Source organism: Nerophis ophidion, linkage group LG08 (assembly GCF_033978795.1).
Source record: "Nerophis ophidion isolate RoL-2023_Sa linkage group LG08, RoL_Noph_v1.0, whole genome shotgun sequence".
NCBI classification, from domain to species: Eukaryota; Metazoa; Chordata; class Actinopteri; order Syngnathiformes; family Syngnathidae; genus Nerophis; species Nerophis ophidion.
This window is the reverse complement of record NC_084618.1, coordinates 66,800,490-66,823,227: the sequence shown is the minus strand read 5'-3', so window position 1 is coordinate 66,823,227 and position 22,738 is coordinate 66,800,490. Positions and strand designations below refer to the sequence as shown.

Sequence of the window (22,738 nt, the reverse complement as noted above, 5' to 3'; positions counted from 1 at the left end):
CTACACAACATCCATACCCCAGGAGAGTGTTATTAATGTATTGACTTGCATTATTGATGATCGGCATTATGATAATGGCACTGAGAGCCCTGGAGGAGGCGAAGGTAGAAGCGTTCGGACTGTGTCTTTTAGAGAGGGGCCAGGGGGGGTGTCGCAGGAGGGAGTAACCAGCCTTATGGGCCGAACGCCACAAAAGTAAAGGACAGCAGTTTGCACACAAAAACTAGAGGAAGCCACACTTGATAGCATGAAAGAGCTCAAATAACCGTCCATCTCTCTCCATATACGCAGGTCACTGCTCTGTGTGTTATCACGGCGTCCACTGCTAGCGGTGGTCATGTGACACCCAACACGGAACAGGATGCTCTTTCGTGTCGTTTCACTTTTGTTAAGAAACCTCAGATTAGTTGGGTCCAGTTGGTTGTAGGTAAAAGTATATGTTTCACTTGTTGAGTTCATTTAGTGCATTTAAATTCAGCCCACTTTATGTTCGAGCTGGTTGGTTAGTTCTTTATTATAGTTGTTAAATGAATATTTAGTCGGTTTAGGCTTAAGTTAAGCTTATTTTATCAAACAGAATAATTAATTTGAGTAAAAACGTGTTCAAATGTAAGTATTTAGGTTTTACTTTGAAAGTAAAAAAAAAAAGCCTTTGTTAGTGTCTTTATTACAGTTTAGATGTATTTAGTATTCAGTTTGTTTATTTAAATTAAGGGTATTTTATCAAAAGTACAGTTAAGTACAAATATACACTTTATTTTTGAATCACTCTATTTAATTTCAGTAAATTTAGTTTATTGTGAAAAAATTAAGGTTATTTTCAAATTCATAATTTTATTTGATTTCAACAAGAACAATACATTTTTTTAGTTCAGATAAATTCAGTTGCAGTTATTTTAGTTGATATAAGCGTAAGTTAGCCTTTTTATTTTGAGCCTTTTTTCTTCTTTTAGCTTTCAGTTAACCTTTTTTAAGTTTGTTTGATCAAACATAATATTTCATTTGCATTACTGTAGTTAATTAACTTTTATTAGAGTTTAGTTTGTTTTAGTGTGTTTAATTGTAGTCAGTTTGATTTAGTGAGATTAAATTAGGGTTATTTAATAATATATTTAATTTAAATTAAAAAAAAGTTGTTTTTGATTAAAGTTTCAATGAATTTGGTTTAGTTTTTTTTAATTTAGCTAATTTAAGTGAACATTAAGTAATCAAACCAACAAAACAGTTTAATGCAAGAATATACTTTATTTCTATAACTTAAGTTTATTGGCTTGATGTAATTTATTATAGTTTATTCAATTTATGTTTCGAACAAAAAAAACAAAAAACCTTAGTAATTTCATTACGACTAAGTTTTATTAATTTATTTTGATTTAAGTTAAGTTTTTTTCATCATGTATTAATCTGTTTTATTCAGAACAAGTAAAAAGTAAATTTATTGTACTTAACGCATCTTTTTAGAATTGTTTTGTTTAGTTCATGCTTGCTGGGGGTTATTTTTATTTAGGTACATTTTTGATCGGTCAATTTTGTTCACTTTAGTCACATTTTGTCCAAACAAAACAAAAGCATTTTGACAAAGATCATTTCAAACCTAACATCAGTTTATGGTTGTATGTTGCTAAATTAGCTCCTAATAGCCTTGCTTGCATATTTACACAATTTCACACAACAGCGGCAGTAGAGCCGAAGCCTCACTTCACATTCCATCACCTTAAATATAAAGCGTGTAGTTTTTCAACTTTTACGGCGATTAATAGAAACTGCGGTGGCGAAGACCTCCCATCTCCCTATTTATCTTCGTGTCGCACACACAGGCGCACAACCTGCTCTTACAAATGGGTCTGTTGCATAATTTAGTGTGTTTCCCAGTTCTCTATCCATCTGAAATACAATTCCATAAAACATGCAATATTGAATGTGTCCTCTGCAGATATATTTGTCCTCAGAAATAAGTCAAGTGGAGAAAAACATCTTGGTATGATGCGTTTAAATTCAAATGAAGCAAACGGTAAATGAGAAAGAAGTGCCTTGATGCTAGAATTTAAGGTTTAAAAGTGGTTTTAGTTATCCGTACTGGGAACAATTTTGCGTGTCTGTTGCTTTAATGCAAATGAGATAGTGAGCCATGCAGTTGTCCCTGGCTCCAAGATGTGCTAGTGTGCACGTTTTGCATGACACATTGTAGAGTTGTATGGTATACCGCAGTGGTCCCCAACCTTTTTTGCACCACGGACCGGTTTATTGCAGGCACAACTTTTAGGGACCGGATTCCCACTTGTGACAAATACAACTCACTATAATGCTGAATTAGTGGGAGCCCTGGGCTTATTTGCAATGAAATGCTGATGGAAATCAGGCTTTGGCTACAATCTGTCACATTTATATTTGATACATTCTTTGAAACATAACTCCAAAAATACACATGCAAATAGTCTAATAATGCCTGAAGAAATGCATCTTCGAGAGTTTTCCAGAAAAAAAAAACATTTGGTAAGGTTTGCAAAAATAAAATTTGATTTGTTACTCAATTTGACAGTAATGTACTTAGAATCCTGAGATAATGCGAAAAAAGCAATAAAAATGTATTCCAACATAATTCCTAATCCAAACGTGCAAAATGTCTAAAAATGCCTGTGATATTGAATACATGTGAGTTTTACTAGATACAGTTGTTTTTCAATGGTTTGCAAATACAAAAATGAGGTTTTAATCAATATGACTGTATACTGTAACACTCAATATGACAGTTATTTAAACATAACTCCTACACCACACATGAAAAATGGCTAATAATGCCTGAAATAATGCATCTTTGGGAGTTTTACTAGAAACATATGCTTTTTTAAATGTTGCAAATGCAAAAAGTAGTTTTTTACTCAATGTGACTATAATAGTCTTACAATCCTGAGATGTTCATTAATGTGCATTGTATCATGTCACAAAGTTATAACAAATGGCCACTAATGAGGAGTTTTATTGTACATCTATAAACAAGCTTATTGGTGTGTCTAGTTTGAGTCAAACTCAAAGCCCGCGGGCCAGATTTGCTCCTCCACGTCATTTCATATGGCCCGAAAAAGCCTGGAAATAAAATGTGTCAATAAAATACCTTATATTTTCTTCCTTTACTATCTTAATTTCTAACTAAAGGTATTAGGGTTTTTTTTCTAGTTTGACAGGGGAAAACAAATAGTGTCCAATAGTGCAACAAATGTTATATTATCTAACTTTGTTTGTCAAAATCCAAATACAAAATTAAATATCTGCTTTAACCTTTGGTTTCGAAGCAAGTTATCCGTCAAATTGTACACTATAAAAATAGATTTTACTGTAAAAATGCTTTACAGCATATTACTGTTAGTTGAAAGAAAAACGACCAATGTTTGCTTTTTTAAAGTAACATCCACGGTTGATGATTTTATAGTACCACATTTTATTGTAGTAAAAAACTGGCAACCGAGTTGCCAAAATAAAATTAAACAGCGGTACTGTATTTCTATTTACAGTAATATGTTATAAAAATAATATTAATAAAATAACACCATATATTTTACACTAAAAGTCTGGCAACTAAGTTGCCATTTTTTTCTGCAAAAAAACAGTGGTCAAATCCACAGATTTTTTTTTACTTTTTACGTAAAACAATTTTAAATATTTAAAGTCGTAGGCAAATTTGTTAATTATTTACTGTTACAAGCGGCCCTCTATTGGCAGCCATGACTGCAGTGTGGCCCTCAATGAAAACAAGTTTGACAGCCCTGGCCTGGTCTAGTGGGACAGTTGGAGAAAATGCAGTCCTTTTTAAATGATTTAATGTTTCTCTACCGCCCGGTAAAAAATGCTTCACGGACCAGTGGTTTGGGACCACTGGTATACCGGTACTGCAGTGCCAATACATTTAAAAAGGGTACCATACTGCTTCTGAAAAAAAAAAAAAAAAAAAAAAATAAATATATATATATATATATATATATATGTATATACTGTATATATATATATATAGACATATATATTTATCTATAATATACATACATATATACATATTTATATATATTATATATATATAAATATATATATTCTTCGGACATGAAGGCGCGCCGTCATTGCGGGTAAAGCGAGCAGAAGCGCATCTTAGAAAACGCACACGCACGGAGTACTTACAAGCAGAGAGTGTGGAGACATAAAAGGGATAATAGACGTGGCTCGAAAACTAACGATAAAGGTGAAGCTTAAAACACAGAAGCGCTACGCTGCGATGGGGTGCACCGAGCTAATGGCTAACATCCGTCCGCAGTCGGCAGTGTTTTAGCTACTTCTAAATCACTAATCCTCGCCTCGATAGCGGCAAATAAAATAAGTTTCTTCCAAATATCATCCCTGCAGGACATGGAATAGCTAAGTATGCTTCACTAACAGCAAGCTCACGCTTCTCAATGTAAATAAATGCCACAGGAGGATCTACACAGACCTTGATTATTATGATACCAAGCACAAAAGCTGTATGCAGTCGATATTATTACTATCATTTCATCAATATGTGTTTGATTATCACAAAATCCTTTGTCATTTTTTTATTGTTAACAAACTCAGGAAATACATCCTTGGACACAGAATAACTTAAATTATGACCCATGTATGGCCCTGTAACGACTTGCTATTGGATTGATACCAACATTTGTAGTATCACCCAAATGTATGTAAAGTATCCAAACAACAGAGGAAGACGTTCTTATTACATTTAAACAAAGGTGGTGATAGAACATGTTAAAACAGAAATATTAACAGTAGATGAACAAGGAGAATAATGAACCATCCATTTTCTACTGCTTGTATCTCAAAATGTTGACAAAACAATAGAATGGGAAACAATATGTTACTGAATAGCCCAATTAGGAGCCTTAGTTTGCTTACTTAATACTAAAAGAGATGTTGTCTATTATTATGTTCACTATTTTATTTAATGACAAAACTCTTCTTTGGTTGCAATGAGAAATGTATGTCTAACGGATCATAAGATTTTCTGTTAAAATAAGGCCAATAATGACATTTTTTGTGGTCGCCTTTATTTAAAAAAATAATAATATATATATATTTTTTTTTTATTAGAATCGATTAGATTAGATAGTACTTTATTCATTACTTCAGGAAAGCACAATCCCATTCAAGATCAGACAAACGTTACAGGGACATAGAACAGGATCGCTGACCGGTCTGCCGGCTTCCAGCGCTCCTTACAAAAAAGTTGAGATACAGGTAAACAAGTGGGGGGAATGGGAGAAAAAATAGAAGATTAAAATAAAATAAAATATAATTTAAAAAAAATCCATCCAAAACCATAATAACATAATAATACAATTCCAATTCCAAAACCGGTCTAGCAACAGTCGGACGAGCAATCAGCATTGATTGATTGATTGATACTTTTATTAGTAGATTGCACAGTTCAGTACATATTCCGTACAATTGACCACTAAATGGTAAAACCCGAATAAGTTTTTCAACTTGTTTAAGTCGGGGTCCACGTTAATCAATTCATGGTAGCAGAGCAATTGGGAGGACACACAAACATGACACAAAACAATCCAAAAGTAGACAAACAAAAAATAAATAATATCAACAACAGTATCAATATTAATAATAAGAATTTCAACATAGCAGTGATTAGAAATCCCTCATTTATATTATCAAAACTTAAAAAAAAATGCACAATAGTGACAGTGGCTTACACTTGCATCAAGTTTGACAACACATTGTGGCCAATATGCTCCTCAAAGATAAAATAAGTCATATTTTATGTTCATTTAGTAGCTAAAACTAATTGAATAAATGGGTCCTAGTTTCCAATATATGACTCATTATTATCTAAACCAAATGCACTTTTTTCTACTGATATAATCTCATTAGCTTGTGTATACCAGTCAGTATGAGTTGGACTATCAACATCTATCCATTTTTTTACTATTACCTTTTTTGTTATGATGCATGTTTAAAGAAATACATTTTTACTGTTTGATGGCACGTTATTAAATTGATGCAGATCACCAAGAATACAAGTTTGCAGTGTCATTGGGATGTTTATATTTAGGAATGTGATTGCTTCTTTTGTTGTTTTCAACCATAACTCTTATTGTCTGACATTCCCACAATAAATGAATAAGAGTCCCCTTTATTTTGAAAAGTATCTAAATATATTTTGGTGGCAGTGCCACAATATTGGTATAGGGACAACCCTAATACATTGTAAGTGTGCACCAACGTAAAAGAAGCCATCCATCACATACAACAAGTGCTCAGTGGCCTTGAGGCGAGAGTGGAAGGTCATGATTTTAAACCCTGGCCGAGTCATACCAAAGACTTAAAACAAAATTGGACCCATTGCCTCCCTGCTTGGCACTCAGCATCAAAGGTTGGAATTGGGGGTTAAACCACCAAAATGATTCCCGAGCGCGGCCACCGCTGCTGCTCACTGCTACTCACTGCTCCCCTCACCTCCCAGGGGGTGAACATGAGGATGGATGAAATGCAGAGGACAATTTCACCACACTTAGTGAGTGTGTGACTATCATTGGGACTTTAACATAACATTGAGAGGAGGGACAAGCGAAAACAAACGTCACAATATCTATATAAGCTACATGCTGACATTACAGGTACATTTGGACAGGTTTGCTGAAGAAAAACAAAATAATCAAATCTAAAGCTGCCACATCTGTAGCTAACTGACGGCTAGTTGGCAAAGCTTTATTTTAAGATATGAAGCAAAGCCTGACTTTTTGTGTATTAGTGGCATGTCTATGAGGAAGGTTTTTCCTTCATGAAAACCCAGAATGAAGAATGGTGAGGACGTCATCTTAAAGTCTGGTTCTTTCCCCTGCTTTCAGGTGAGAGCTTCTCAGAAAACTTCAGCCACATCGAAAGATGTCAGCCCTGCACAAAATGCACGGGTCTCTTCCGCATGGAGACGCCGTGTACGGACGCCAATGACGCCACTTGCGTGTGCAACTACGGCTACTACCTGAACAACCTCTCGCAGAGGTGCGAACCCTGCACCAAATGCCCCGAGGGCCAGGGCATGCTGTTCAGCTGTGAGTCGGACCACGACACGCAGTGCGAGGAGTGCGGCGGGGACACGTACTCGGACCAGGAAAGTTCGCGGGAGCCCTGCATCCCGTGTACTACCTGCGACGAGGAGGAGGAGTTGCAGGCCTGCACTGCTGTCACCAATACCATTTGTCAAGGTAGGACCATTTGATGGTGAAGTCTATAGATAAGCCACTACACCCCCAGGGGTGGGCGGTGAGATGTCACGGGGGGGCCGTGAGAGGCAGGGGAGGGTCTTTATTCAAGCTTGAACAATACACAAGCCTCTGGATAGGTCAGGGGTCGGCAACCCAAAACTTTGAAAGAGCCATATTGGACCAAAAATCCATCCATTTTCTACCGCTTATTCCCGTTGGGGTCACTGGTGCATATCTCAGCAACAATCGGGCAAAAGGCGAGGTACACCCTGGACAAGTCGCCACCTCATCGCACTGGACCAAAAATACAAAAAACTAATCTGGAGCCTCAAAAAATGAAAAGCCATATAAAAGTCTTATACTGAAGGTAGTAACACATGACGTAAGTGTCTATATTAGCTATAATAGCCTGCTATCAAAATGACTACGTGTCGCAGGCTGAAGCAAATCTTCGTTGACAGAAATGTTGAGATTTACTATTTATTCTACCCATTTTTACAACACTATATACAAAGAGGATAAAAGTAAAGGATATATAATGAGCTCAAATATACATACAAATGAGGCTTAATGATGCAATGTGTACATACGGCTAACCTAAATAGCATGTTAGCATGGATTAGCTGGCAGTCATGCACTGACCAAATAAGACTGATTAGCAATCCAACAAGTCAATAACATCAACAAAGCGCACCTTTGTGCATTCACGCACAGCATAAAACGTTTGGTGGACAAAATGAAACAAAGAAGGAGTGGAAGATTCTACATGTAAAAAATATGGTGAGTTCAAGAACCGCTGAAATTAGTAGGACAAAACAATGTTCACCAAATACTCTCATTAGCGAAGCATACACACAAACATATTAACAGTGGATTTTCTAACAATTGGGAAGGTTTGTGTCATGTTAATCCTCAAAAAACATACTACAAAAAAAAATAAAAATGTTCACCTATCTTTTTCCATTTTCAATCCTTTTTTAAAAATGCTCCAGGCAGCCATTAGGGCGGCACTAAAGAGCCGGATGCAGCTCGAGAGCGGCGGGTTGCTGACCCCCGGGCTAGGTGGTAGCATTGCTCAAAGTAAACATTCTAGGTATCAATCCAATAGAAGAAGTACACGCCCTTCCCACGCAGGGTTCGATCTTACCGCCACACATCCCTACTCATTGAGAGTCGAGCACACGAGCCAGTAGGCCAAAAGCCCAGGCTATCCATTCACTGTTCGCTCAAAGTAGTATCGCACAGCTGAACCAGCTGCCATCAGTTACATGCAGATGGCACAAACAGATAAACTAACATGATCAGGCTCTTAATAATGCAGTATTTCAATTAGGTTCTCATCGTTCACTTAAAAGAGCCGTTCAAAAGATTTGGCTCGTTTGTGAACTACTCACTGTAATTGGAAGGTGTTTAACTGAATCAACACTGGATTTTGTATACACCTATGGTGCACCGTCAGAGCCAGCAAGGCCTCCTCTGCTAGCCTGACATTTCCAGAAATCATGATCGTAAATAAAGTTAAAATTATTTTTTTATTTACGTTCCCTAAATATCTAAAATTATTCATATTCTCTTCATGTTATATGATGATTGTTCCAGTGCTGTTGTTTTTAGTTTTAGTTTGTATCCAATCAGAATTCAGCTAGCTTATGTTGCCATGTTGTACGAAATCTGCAAGAGGCCTTCAGAATCAACAATGCGGGCGTCAATGCACTGTAAGTGAACAGGCACATACAGTGATAGACAGTTGCAATAGCCAATCAGATCACAAGTTGTTGACAGTAGCCTGATGTTAACGAGACTGTGATTGGATACTCACTTGTCACTCCAAAGTGAGTATCCAGTCACAAGTATCAGTTTAGCAGGAAGCAGGAAGAGTTGCGCCGTAGCCAGGTCGGGATAGCAGAAAAGGAGAACAAAACGTTGATTAGGTGGCCATTTTCAAGAAGGATATTTAAAGAGAAACTACTTATTATGAGACGATGTCGGCCAACCCCGGAAGCTAGCTCAGCTGTTCTGGTGACGAAATGCTTACCATTTCCACTAGAATAAGCCGACGACGAGGAGTATCGCTGGCTTACAAGGCGTTGAACTCACAATAAATGTGAGTTCAAATACTTTATTTTTTCACTTTTTATATGTTTTTTGCAATTTTAATTTTGACAGTACTGCATAAGATCTTTTAATCGCTGATGCACCAGAAAATAACCCGTACTGTTGATGTGATTAGGGCGTAAATGTGTTCCTGTATAGTATTTCTCCAGCAATGGTCATGTGGTGACCTCAATGATGGTATTTTGAGAGGTAATCTTTGAAGTCCGACATCACTGAAGGCCTTAGTGGGAAACGCACGGCCTGTGTATATGTACCAGTATACCTGACAAGCACAAGTATGTAAACTTTTAGCAAGATTGGTGGAACATGGCAGCCATTAACCATCCATCTATCCATTTTTCTACCGCTTGTCCCTCTCGGGTCGTGAGGGCCTGGAGCCTATGCCAGCTGCACCCTGGACAAGTGGCCACCTCATTGCAGGGCCAACACAGTCAATCAGACAACCTACCAAATCAGGCAAAACATCTTTGGAACTTAACAACTAATTACCCGTAAGTCGTCGATGATTTTGTAACAATTATAAATCTTTGAAGATATCTGTAATACATGTGTGCTAGGATGTGTTCCACAGCATTTTGAGGGCAACCGAAATGGGGCTTCACAATTACATTCATGCGAGAAAATTAGGGTATGAAGTCACTCAGTTTAAACATCTTCATGACCAAGTTGAATGAAGGACTAAATGCCTGAGGCCATAAATCCAAACAATGTGACAGCATATTTGCGGCCAATCAATGTACGTACAGTACGAAACACTGCTCGTCGACATTGTCAGCCTCGGCCACATCATCTCAAAGTGACACTATAGTCATTGTTGGCCTATTGATCCGTGGAATGCCATCTTGTTGTCTTCGGTGATGCGTCTCCATCCGAAGGACACAAAGACCCTTTCTCCAGGAAGTTGAGGGATTACAGGAAGGTCACATCCCTGAACTGTGGTCTGAATTTCCTTTTATATCACTGCACCCTGTGGGTATCACGCTTCAGATCTCAAATTCCTCACGGCTGCCGTCAGCCCCGCCGGGCCGTTCCGACGACCCGTTGCTTGACCGATTAAATCAATGCTTTTGTGAGATGACAATGAAAGGAGTGTTGATCAGCCATGCAGTGTTTGGGAGGGTGTTGTTATCGGAGTGAAGTCAGAAGCATGAGGCTCAGGCTGAACAGAATCCAGAATGGAGGGCTTTGGGTTTAATCCATTGTGGCTACGATGTCTTTTTGACATAACAGCCCTCTTCACATTGTGAACTTTCATACCAGCTATGTTCGAGCAGTGCTTAAAAAATGGATTTGAGCAACACATTATGTACTTTGCTTAAACCTAAAACTAACAAACACAGCTAACATATACTGTAGAGCTAACCAGTGTTGCCAGATTGGTGACTTTGTAGGTAAATCTGACAACTTTCCAAATCCTCTTGGCTACAGCTAATAGTGAAAAATCCAGCAACTATTTCCAGTGTTATTGGAGGCTTCTCTTGTGTCTTGGGGTATCTGAGGTCCAGACTGCAAATGATCTCGCTTGAAATCACTGCAACTTTCCAATCGTTTATTTAATGAGCCAATCAACATATTAGATTTAATAGTGCAATGCAACAATTTGATACTCTTGTATTTAACAGTCCAGAACAACATTGAATTAAATTGAAAGAACACAAACTAAAAATCCACACAAGACAGTTCCTTTGCTATTCCAATCATACTTAGCATTTTTTAATGATGATGTCATGTGGGTTGCCCACATATGCGGTCCTCTCCAAGGTTTTCTCATAGTCACTGTCACTGACGTCCCACTGAGGTGAGTTTTTCCTTGCCCTTATGTGGGCTCTGTACCGCGGATGTCGTTGTGGCTTGTGCAGCCCTTTAAGACACTTGTGATTTAAGGCTATATAAATAAACATTGATTGACATTGATTGATCTAGCGACTTTTATGACAGCCAATAGCTACAGTACTTTCCTTACTGAGGCGTTGCAACACTGGAGCTAACAAACAGAACATGCAATATTGATTGTGTCCTCTGCAGATATATTTCTCCTCGGAAATAAGTCAAGTGGAGAAAAACATCTTTGTAAGATGCGTTTAAGTTCAAATGTAGCAAAGGATATGAGAAAGAAGTGCCTTGATGTTAGAGTTTAGGTTTTAAAAGTGGTTTTAGTTAGCCCTATTGGGAACATGCAATTTTGCGTGCCTGTAGCTTTAATGGTAAGGAGCTAGTGAGTCAATGGATGTCGGTGTGACTTGTGCAGCCCTTTGAAACACCTAATTAAGGGCTATATAAATAAACTTTGATTAAATGGGCTTCACGGTGGAAGTTAGTGCGTCTGCCTCACAATATGAAGGTCCTGAGTAGTCAGGGTTCAATCCCGGGCTCGGGATCTTTCTGTGTGGAGTGTGCATGTCCACCCCGTGAATGCGTGGGTTCCCTCCGGGTACTCCGGCTTCCTCCCACTTCCAAAGACATGCACCTGGGGATAGGTTGATTGGCAACACTAAATTGGCCCTAGTGTGTGAATGTGAGTGTGAATGTTGTCTGTCTGTCTGTGTTGGCCCTGCGATGAGGTGGCGACTTGTCCAGGGTGTACACCGCCTTCCGCCCGATTGTAGCTGAGATAGGCACCAGCGCCCGCCGCGACCCCAAAGGGATTAAGCGGTAGAAAATGGATGTATGGATGGATGATTGATTGATTGATTGGGGATTTGTCAACACTGGAGCGAACAAACAGCGCTTATACGGAGCTAACAAACAGAGCTAACATACAGAGCTAACAAGAAAGCTATCAAACAGAGTTAGCAAACAATCAATACTTGGGCCAAAATTGTTTAATCTTTATACAAACAATATTTGTAAACTTACAAAAGACCTAAAGTTAATATTATTCGCAGATGACACGACTGCTTTTTGCACAGAAGAGAACACAGAGAAGCTAATACAAATAATGAGAAACGAACAAATTAAAAAAACAGATTACCCTTGAATTTTAGTAAAACTAAAATAATGATGTTCAGTAACAGTAGAAGAGAAAGTCAAACACAAATACAAATAGACGGAGTAGACATTGAAAGAGTAACAGAAACCACATTTTGGGGTGCAATAGAAGAGAAAATGAAATTGAAATCTCATATGAAAAAACGTGCAACATAAGGAGGCAAGAAATATTTCAATGAATATAGCAAAAAAACACTTTGGACCAAAAACCACTCCATATTCTCCACTGCTCGCTAGTGTTACCATATCTGAGTTATTTTGCAGAAATATGGGGGGAAAAACTACAAAATTACACTTCACTAACTCAGTGGTTCTCAACCTTTATCAGGGATGTATCCCCTGTGAAAATTTTTTTAATTCAAGTACCCCCTAATCAGAGCAAAGTATTTTTGGTTGAAAAAAGACATAAAGAAGTAAAGTATGTCATCAGTTTCTGATTTATTAAATTGTATAACAGTGCAAAATATTGCTCATTTGTAGTGGTCTTTCTTGAACTATTTGGAAAGAAAGATACAAAAATAACTAAAAACCTGTTGAAAAATCAACAAGTGATTCAATTAAAAATAAAGATTTCTACACATAGAAGTTATCATCAACTTAAAGTGCCCTCTTTGGGGATTGTAATGGAGATCCATCTGGATTCATGAACTTAATTCTAAAATTTTCTTCACAAAAAAAGGAACCTTTAACATCAATATTTATGAAACATGTCCACAAAATATCTAGCTGTCAGCACTGAATATTGCATTGTTGCATTTCTTTTCACAGTTTATTAATTTACACTCATATTTTGTTGAACTATTATTCAATAAATATATTTATAAAGGATTTTTGAATTGTTGCTAATTTTAGAATATTTTTTAAAAATCTCACGTACCCCTTGACATACCTTCAAGTACCCCCAGGAGTACGCGTACCCCCATTTGAGAACCACTGCACTAACTAACGGTGTTACAAAAACGATCAGTTAGAAAAATAAATAATGTTGGATAGAGAGAACATACAAACATACAAACCCTTCTTTTATTGAATCAAAAATATTGAAATGTAATGATTTGGTACATTTACAAACAGCTACAACTAAACAAATAAGTAAACCAATGTACTAACATGACCCAGTTTGACTGATGTTCAAATTAAAAGTGCCCACAAAGTACAAGGAAGAAGAATCTTGAGAAATAGCTTCAACATTATTGAAAACGAGATATTCTTCATCTCAGTGGGTTAATCATGACTGACTTCATTATCTGTTGCAGTGATTTTTGAAAAAATATTCTAAAACTAGCAACAATTCAAAAATCCTTTAGAAATATATTTATTGAATAATACTTCAACAAAATATGAATGTAAGTTCATAAACTTTGAAAAGAAATGCAACAATGCAGGATTCAGTGTTAACAGCCAGATTTTTTGTGGACATGTTCCATAAATATTGATGTTAAAGATTTATTTTTTTGTGAAGAAATGTTTAGAACGAAGTTCATGAATCCAGATGGATCTTTATTACAATCCCCAAAGAGGGCACTTTAAGTTGGTGATTACTTCTATGTGTAGAAATCTTTATTTATAATTTAATCACTTGTTTATTTTTAATATCTTTTTTTCCAAATAGTTCAAGAAAGACCACTACAAATGAGCAATATTTTGCACTGTTACACAATTTAATAAATCAGGAACTGACGACATTGTGCTGTATTTTACTTCTTTATCTCCTTTTTTCAACCAAAAATGCTTTGCCCTGATTAGGGGGTACTTTAATTCAAAAAATGTTCACAGGGGGTACATCACTGAAAAAAGGTTGAGAATCACTGCTCTATTGCAAGAACTGCTGTTCCTAAACATTCACTCACGTAATTGTGTGACAAAAAGATGACAGTAAATGAACATAGTTCCTTGAAGAAGTGGGAAAGGGGTAGGATTAAGTGAGCTTTGCTTCTTCCTACTCCTTTTCCGACATGTTGTGAAGAGAAAGTATAAAAAACTATGTGATGTATTATATTGTAAATGTGTATGTGTTGGAAATATGAACTCAATTTAACAGAGCTAACATAACGTAACTCTGTTTTATCACTGGTGAGTGTTGCATTGACATTTTGCGCTGAAGTGAACAAGACCAGCACTTGGAAGCAGACTACAAAGCAGCAGTTCTTTGATACAGCTCTTGTATTGGATACTATTGATAAAGTGTCCATTAAAGGTTATTTGAGGTATGAGTGGCTGGACATCCTAAAACCATTGAGGATCCCTCTTTAATGCAACTGATTAGGATCTCAATCCAAGCAGCCAGAACTCCACCATACATCCTTCAGATAACAACGCCACGAATGCTTGGTTTTCCAGCCATGATCGCTCCAGGCACCTTGCTGCACAAATCGACATACGTTATCCCTCACTCTAACTGAATCAGGAGCTCTTTATTCCCCACGTAATCTCTTTAGCGGAGCACTCGCGTTATCACAGCCTGCGCATCTGTGGCGCTGCCAGACGTCCGTGTGCATTAACCGAGTCAGACGACACCGGCCTGAAGGCAGTGAGTCGGAGGCAAGGGAGGAGAGAGGGAGAGCCGCCTGTGTAAAGACAAGTTGTAACTTGAGATCATGGCAGCGTTTAAGGCGGAATATCCCTTTGAATAACCTGGAGTTTGAAGCGGTTTATACAGTAGCTCCTGTATTTGGTCTTGGATTGAATTTACAATTAACAATCCAATTTCCAAAAGGGATTACTTGACTTGTTTGAAAGGTTTTTGCAAGGCAAACAGGCACTGGGGTCTCTCCCTGGCGGTCAAATATGTTAATGACCACCAGACTTTGTCATGCTACACCCGCAGTGTGGAGGGTCTACTCTGAACACAAGATGCTTATCAAGACGCGGTTCACTCCACCGAAGGCCGTCAAAGCCAGGTCAAAGGTGCAAGTTCACCAGAGACTTCTTCTTTCTAAGGGTTATTAGTATGTGTGTGAACTTCCCTTGGCGGTCATAAGCCAACAACACAAGAGTAATCCCAGGTCTTGACAACACAGGCTCAACTGGGGTTTCTTCAAAATAAGTTGACATTTTCAGGAAATGACATTCGCTATGATGCACACTTAAAATGCTTTGGAGGATATGCGAGCATACACGTAAAACAATCTTTGATCAGTTGTAGACAAACGGTCAATAGCTTGCTCAGCCTCCAAGTTGGCATCTGTGTTTTTAACCAATTTCGCTAAAATTGTAAGGTATTGTACGAAATTTTGCGGTAATTTGGTTAAACACTAAAGTAACAGCGGGGGACCAAATAGCAAGTGCTCAACCGTGTGCATATTATAAAATTGCGTGCGCTATTCACTATAGCTGTTTTTCACCACCATAAGGATGTGAAAGTAGATCAGCCTGTCGGTCCATGGCCACATTTGTCTACCACCAGGTGAGACGTGCATGAATTATAATCTACAATTTACTTTTAGCAAGTTTGAGACGAAGCAAAATCAGCCATGTGTCAACAACAGTAGCTAGCGTAAGCTAGCATTAACTCACTGCTATCAATGCGGCGCTAAAATAGGTCATCTGCATTGGCGCTCGTAATAACAATGTGACTAATATTTGGTTAATTTTCAGGTCACAACAAGTTAAATGGAGTATTGTTGGCGGTTTTTGGATGTTTTTAGAGAGAATATAATGAGCGCAGCAGAGGACCTTCGAACTGTTGACTTAACTGTCCCGCTTTTATTTACGATTTCAAATGCATGAAAAGAAAAGCCAAGCATATTGAGTTTGTGATTTACATAAGGATTGTGAATGATAAACAGCACATCTCTTTCAAATGTTTGCGTTTTTCCAGTACGACTCATCCAATAACATGGAGAGAGAGCAGAAGTGTTACGACAGTGACGTTGAATCTACGGAAATTTTCGAAGATATCCGGAGCAGAATATTCCAAATGTCCGACTGAATTTGTGGCATTTTGTGATGTTCAAACTGTATTTTTTACATACTTTGCGGATTGTGAATACAATTGGTGAAGTCAACTTGTTTTTCCACTCTACTGCTACTTTAAGTCTTGGTAAATCACATTGCGAGTGCTAAATAATTATATTTGCATCTTCTCCTCCCAGTATTGTGAGTGTTCTGATAATTAACATAAATTCAGCATATTCATGATGACAGACACGCTAAATAAATTGCTCTGTCTATGTTGCACATTTAGAAAACGGAGTAGTGTTCTGTCAGGACCAGCAAGGCCTTCTCTGCTGGTCTATCCTGATCATACTTAAAGATAAAAGTATAACTTTCCCTTCATGTCATATTATTTTCCTTCCATCCATCCATCCATCCATCCATCTTCTTCCGCTTATCCGAGGTCGGGTCGCGGGGGCAACAGCCTAAGCAGGGAAGCCCAGACTTCCCTCTCCCCAGCCACTTCGTCCAGCTCTTCTTGGGGGATCCCGAGGCATTCCCAGGCCAGCCGGGAGACGTAGTCTTCCCAACGTGTCCTGGGTCTTCCCCGTGGCCTCCTACCGGTTGGACGTGCCCTAAACACCTCCCTAGGGAGGCGTTCGGGTGGCATCCTGACCAGATGCCCGAACCACCTCATCTGGCTCCTCTCGATGTGAAGGAGCAGCGGCTTTACTTTGAGTTCCTCCCGGATGGCAGAGCTTCTCACCCTATCTCTAAGGGAGAGCCCCGCCACACGGCGGAGGAAACTCATTTTGGCCGCTTGTACCCGTGATCTTATCCTTTCGGTCATGACCCAAAGCTCATGACCATAGGTGAGGATGGGAACGTAGACCGACCGGTAAATTGAGAGCTTTGCCTTCCGGCTCAGCTCCTTCTTCACCACAACGGATCGGTACAACGTCCGCATTACTGAAGACGCCGCACCGATCCGCCTGTCGATCTCACGATCCACTCTTCCCCCACTTGTGAACAAGACTCCTACGTACTTGAACTCCTCCACTTGGGGCAGGGATTCCTCCCCAACCCGGAGATGGCATTCCACCCTTTTCCGGGCGAGAACCATGGACTCGGACTTGTAGGTGCTGACCCTCATCCCAGTCGCTTCACACTCGGCTGCGAACCGATCCAGCGAGAGCTGAAGATCCCGGTCAGATGAAGCCATCAGGACCACATCATCTGCAAAAAGCAGAGACCTAATCCTGCAGCCACCAAACCGGAACCCCTCAACGCCTTGACCGCGCCTAGAAATTCTGTCCATAAAAGTTATGAACAGAATCGGTGACAAAGAACAGCCTTGGCGGAGTCCAACCCTCACTGGAAATGTGTTCGACTTACTGCCAGCAATGCGGACCAAGCTCTGGCACTGATCGTACAGGGAGCGGACCGCCACAATAAGACAGTCCGATACCCCATACTCTCTGAGCACTCCCCACAGGACTTCCCGAGGGACACGGTCGAATGCCTTCTCCAAGTCCAAAGCACATGTAGACTGGTTGGGCAAACTCCCATGCACCCTCAAGAACCCTGCGGAGAGTATAGAGCTGGTCCACAGTTCCACGACCAGGACGAAAACCACACTGTTCCTCCTGAATCCGAGGTTCGACTATCCGGCGTAGCCTCCTCTCCAGTACACCTGAATAAACCTTATTCTCCTTCCAGCGCTGTTGTTTTTAGTTTTAGTTTGTATCCAATCAGAATTTAGCAATCTTATGCCATGCTGTGCGAAATCTGGCCGGGGTCTTTCAGAATCAACAATGCGGGCGTCCGTGCACTGTAAGTGACTGGGCACATACAGTTGATAGATAATTGCAACAGCCAATCTGATCACGAGTTGTAGTCAGTAAGGCCTTTTAGCTGGCCTAAGGTTGAAAGGTGAGATTTACGCGTCCTGTGATTGGATACTCATCGGGACCATTAGCGGATGAATTTGAGAACACATAGAGTTGAAAGACAGTTTCGATAGCCAATCAGATCACAAGTGGTTAGAGTGTCCGCCCTGAGATCGGTAGGTCGTGAGTTCAAACACCGACCGAGTCATACCAAAGACTATAAAAATGGGACCCATTACCTCCCTGCTTGGCACTCAGCATCAAGGGTTGGAATTGGGGGTTAAGTCACCAAAAGTGATTCCTGGGCGCAGCCACCGCTGCTGCTCACTGTTCCCCTCACCTCCCAGGGGGTGATCAAAGGTGATGGGTCAAATGCAGAGAATAATTTCTCCACACCCCGTGTGTGTGTAACAATCATGGGTACTTTAACTTTTTACCTTTAAGTTGTTGACAGTAGCCTATCTAGGTAGCCTGATGTCTATGAGACTGTGATTGGATACTCACTTGTCATTCACGAGTAGCTATTTAGCAGGAAGCAGGAAGTGTTACACCATAACCCACAAAGAAGGAGAACTTGGTTGATCAGGTGGCAGACATATATTTACAAGGCCATTTTCAAGAAGGATATTTAAAGAGAAACTACATCTTGTGAGACGATGTCGGCAAATCCCGGTACCTAGCTCAACTGTTCCGGCGATGAATGGGGAAATGCTCGCCATTTCCACTCGAATCAAACGACTACGAGGGGTACCACTGGCTTATACGGTGTAGAATGGGTGCTACAAATTGTCAGTTCAAATTAGGGATGTCCGATAATATCGGACTGCCGATATTATCGGCTGATAAATGCTTTAAAATGTAATATCAGAAATGATCGGTATCGGTTTCAAAATTATCGGTATCGGTTTCAAAAGGTAACATTTATGACTTTTTAAAACGCCACTGTGTACATGGACGCAGGGAGAAGTAAAGAGCGCCAATAAACCTTAAAGGCACTGCCTTTGTGTGCCGACCCAGTCACATAATACTGTATCTACGGCTTTTCACACACACAAGTGAATGCAAGGCATACTTTGTCAACAGCCATACAGGTCACACAGAGGGTGGCCGTATAAACAACTTTAACACTGTTACAAAATTTTGTCACACTGTGAACCCACACCAAACAAGAATGACAAACACATTTCGGGAGAACATCTGCACCTTAACACAACATGAACAGGATAGAAAAAAAAATCCAGAAGCCCTTGCAGCACTAACTCTTCTGGGACGCTATAATATACACCCCCCCCCCCCAACCCATCTTAAACCCCCTCAACCCCACCCACCTCAACCTCCTCATGCTCTCTCAGGGAGACCATACCCCAAATTCCAAGCTGCTGTTTTGAGGCATGTTGAAAAAAAATGCACTTTGTGACTTCAATAATAAATATGGCAATGCCAGGTGGGCATTTTTTTCCATAACTTCAGTTGATTTATTTTGGAAAACCATGTTACATTGTCTAATGCAGTGGATCTCAACCTTTTTTCACTGATGTACCCCCTGTGAACATTTTTTTTAATTTAAGTACCCCTGAATCAGAGCACAGCATTTTTGGTTAAAAAAAAAGAGATGAAGTAAACTACAGCACTATGTCATCAGTTTTGGATTTTTAAAAATGTATAACAGTGCAAAATATTGCTCATTTGTAGTGGTCTTTCTTGAACTATTTGGAAAAAAAGATATAAGAATAACTAAAAACTTGTTGAGAAATAAACAAGTGATTCAATTATAAATAAAGATTTCTACACATAGATGTAATCATCAACTTAAAGTGCCCTCTTTAGGGATTGTAATAGAGATCCATCTGGGTTCATGAACTTTATTCTAAACATTTCTTCACAAAAAAAACAATCTTTAACATCAATATTTATGGAACATGTCCACAAAAAAATCTAGCTGTCAACACTGCATATTGCATTTCTTTTCACAGTTTATGAACTTACATTCATATTTTGTTGAATTATTATTCAATAAGTATATTTATAAAGGATTTTTGAATTGCTGCTAATTTTAGAATATTTAAAAAAAATCTCACATACCACTTGGCATACCTTCAAGTATCCCCAGGGGTACGCGTACCCCCATTTGAGAACCACTGGTCTAATGCATCCAGCGGGGCATCACACCAAAATTGGGCAGAATAATGACTTAATTCCACAACTGTATATATCGGTATCGGTTGATATCAGTATCATTGTGCGTAAATGTGTTCCTGTATGGTATTTCTGCAGCAATGGTCATGTGGTGACATCAATGATCATATTTTGAGAGGTAATCATTGAAGTCGGACATCACTGAAGGCCTAGGTGGGAAACGCACGGCCCGCCACTGAAGAAAACGCATTCTTCTGTGCTCAAGCTTAGATTAGTTTTGCGTGCCCTATCAAGTTTGCATGTGTATTATTAGCACATGCATATCTTTAAAAGATCAGTCCCTAATGTTTTTTGACAATGGGTGACAAATTTCAAGTTAATCTAACCTATGGGATTGATGAAGAACTCCAATTTTAGGGTGAAATGACAACATTAATGGGCTAGAAGACAGGGTCTTCGAGGCGTGACGGAGCCGAGTCCATTTGGTTATAGAACTGATGGTGAGGAGTAGGAGGGAGTCATTTCCTTCCTGAGTTTTCTTGACCTTAACAATCGACTGCTCCCGTGGGTGGGGGCGCAGACCTGACGAGGGGGAGGTCTTGTCCTTTTTACTTGCGGGTTTATGAGGATTGCACCATCAAAAAGACAAATGGCGAAAGTAAAATGCCAGGGACATTCCACAGCATTAGCACATCAATAAGCGTGAGGAATCCCCAGTCAGCACAGTCACTTATTGTGCGGCTGCACGTCTGCAGGCTTGTGCCACCTCTGACTCCAGTCTTCGAGTCAGGGGTGACCTTTTTGCTTCAACCCTTTGGCTGCCTCCTTCGCACACTGTGAGTATTGTCATGAACCAGGACGTGAATCGCTCCCTTGTGGTCAAAGTATCCAGACGTCCCGCAGAAAAAAAAAAAAAAAATCAGTCCCCCCGCATTCTGGGGGGACATTTTCGGAGGTATGAGGGCGAGGGTTTGGCGAGGTCCGAGGGTGACCACAACACTTGCACTCCGGCTCGTGCCTTCGGTCATTTTGCTGCCAAAGTTACGCTCCAGCTTTTGTCCTCGTGAGGATTTATGTGCTGAAAGACTTTGTCTGAGCCAAAATATGCCTCTTTGTAATGACATCACACATTGCTGATGGACATTACATCGCTGCCCTCAGGCTGGAAGCGAGCACCGGACATATTCAACTTTTTTTCTCATTTAAAAAGAGATCATTAATACTTTTTTTTTTTTTTTAAGTACAGTCACTATGTTGACATCAGTCAGTCAGTCTGAGGGGCATCAATATCAACAGGTTTCACTGTAATGTATAAAACTGAAAAACCCCAAGTCTATTAGAGAACAAATTAAATACAAGAAAAATACAAATACAAGAAAACATACAAATCACATATAACTATAACTATAACTATATATATATATATATATATATATATATATATATATATATATATATATATATAACTATATATATATATATATATATATATAACTATATATATATAAAACTATATATAACTATATATATATATATATATATATATATATATATAGATAGATATCCATTTTCTACCGCTTATTCCCTTCGTGGTCGCTGGAGCCTATCTCAACTACAATCGGGCAGAAGGCGGCGTACACCCTGGACAAGTCTCTACCTCATCGCAGGGCCAACACAGATAGACAGACAACATTCACACTCACACACTAGGGCCAATTTACTGTTGCCTATATATATATATATATATATATATACATATATATATATATACATATATACATATATATATATACATATATATATATAGTGAAGTGAAGTGAATTATATTTATATAGCGCTTTTTCTCAAGTGACTCAAAGCACTTTACATAGTGAAACCCAATAGCTAAGTTACATTCAAACCAGTGTGGGTGGCACTGGAAGCAGGTGGGTAAAGTGTCTTGCCCAAGGACACAACGGCAGTGACTAGGTTGGCAGAAGCGGGAATCGAACCTGCAACCCTCAAGTTGCTGGCACGGCCACTCTACCGACCGAGCTAAACCGGTGTATATGTGTGTATATATATATATATATACACACATATACATACACATATATACACATACATATATATATATATATATATATATATATATATATATATAAATAAATGGTTGTTGTTGATAAATGGCTTTCGCTTAGCATAGTAGAGTTTTAACTTGCACTTACAGATGTAGTTACTGATAGTGGTTTTCTGAAGTGTTCCTGACCTCATGTGGGGATTTGCTTTACACACTGATGTTTGTTTTTGATGCAGTACATCTGAGGGGTCAAAGGTCAGTGGCATTGGTTTTTGGCCTTGTTTACGTGCAGTGATTTCTCCAGATTTTCTGAACCTTTTGATGATATCACGGACCGTTGATGGTGAAATCCCTAAATTCCTTACAATAGCTCGTTGAGAAATGTTTACAAACTGTTCAACAATTTGCTCACATTTGTGTTCACAAAGTGGTGA

General features: G+C 39.1%; 1 protein-coding gene across 1 annotated transcript in view; it reads left to right on the top strand.

The window, feature by feature from the left end:
• Positions 1-22,738, top strand: part of ngfrb (nerve growth factor receptor b) — a 59,550-nt gene that overhangs the window by 19,747 nt on the left and 17,065 nt on the right. Inside the window, exon 3 of the mRNA XM_061909505.1 lies at positions 6,885-7,241. Within this exon, the coding sequence (XP_061765489.1) occupies positions 6,885-7,241 (357 nt within the window). The remainder of the gene's footprint in view (positions 1-6,884; positions 7,242-22,738) is intronic.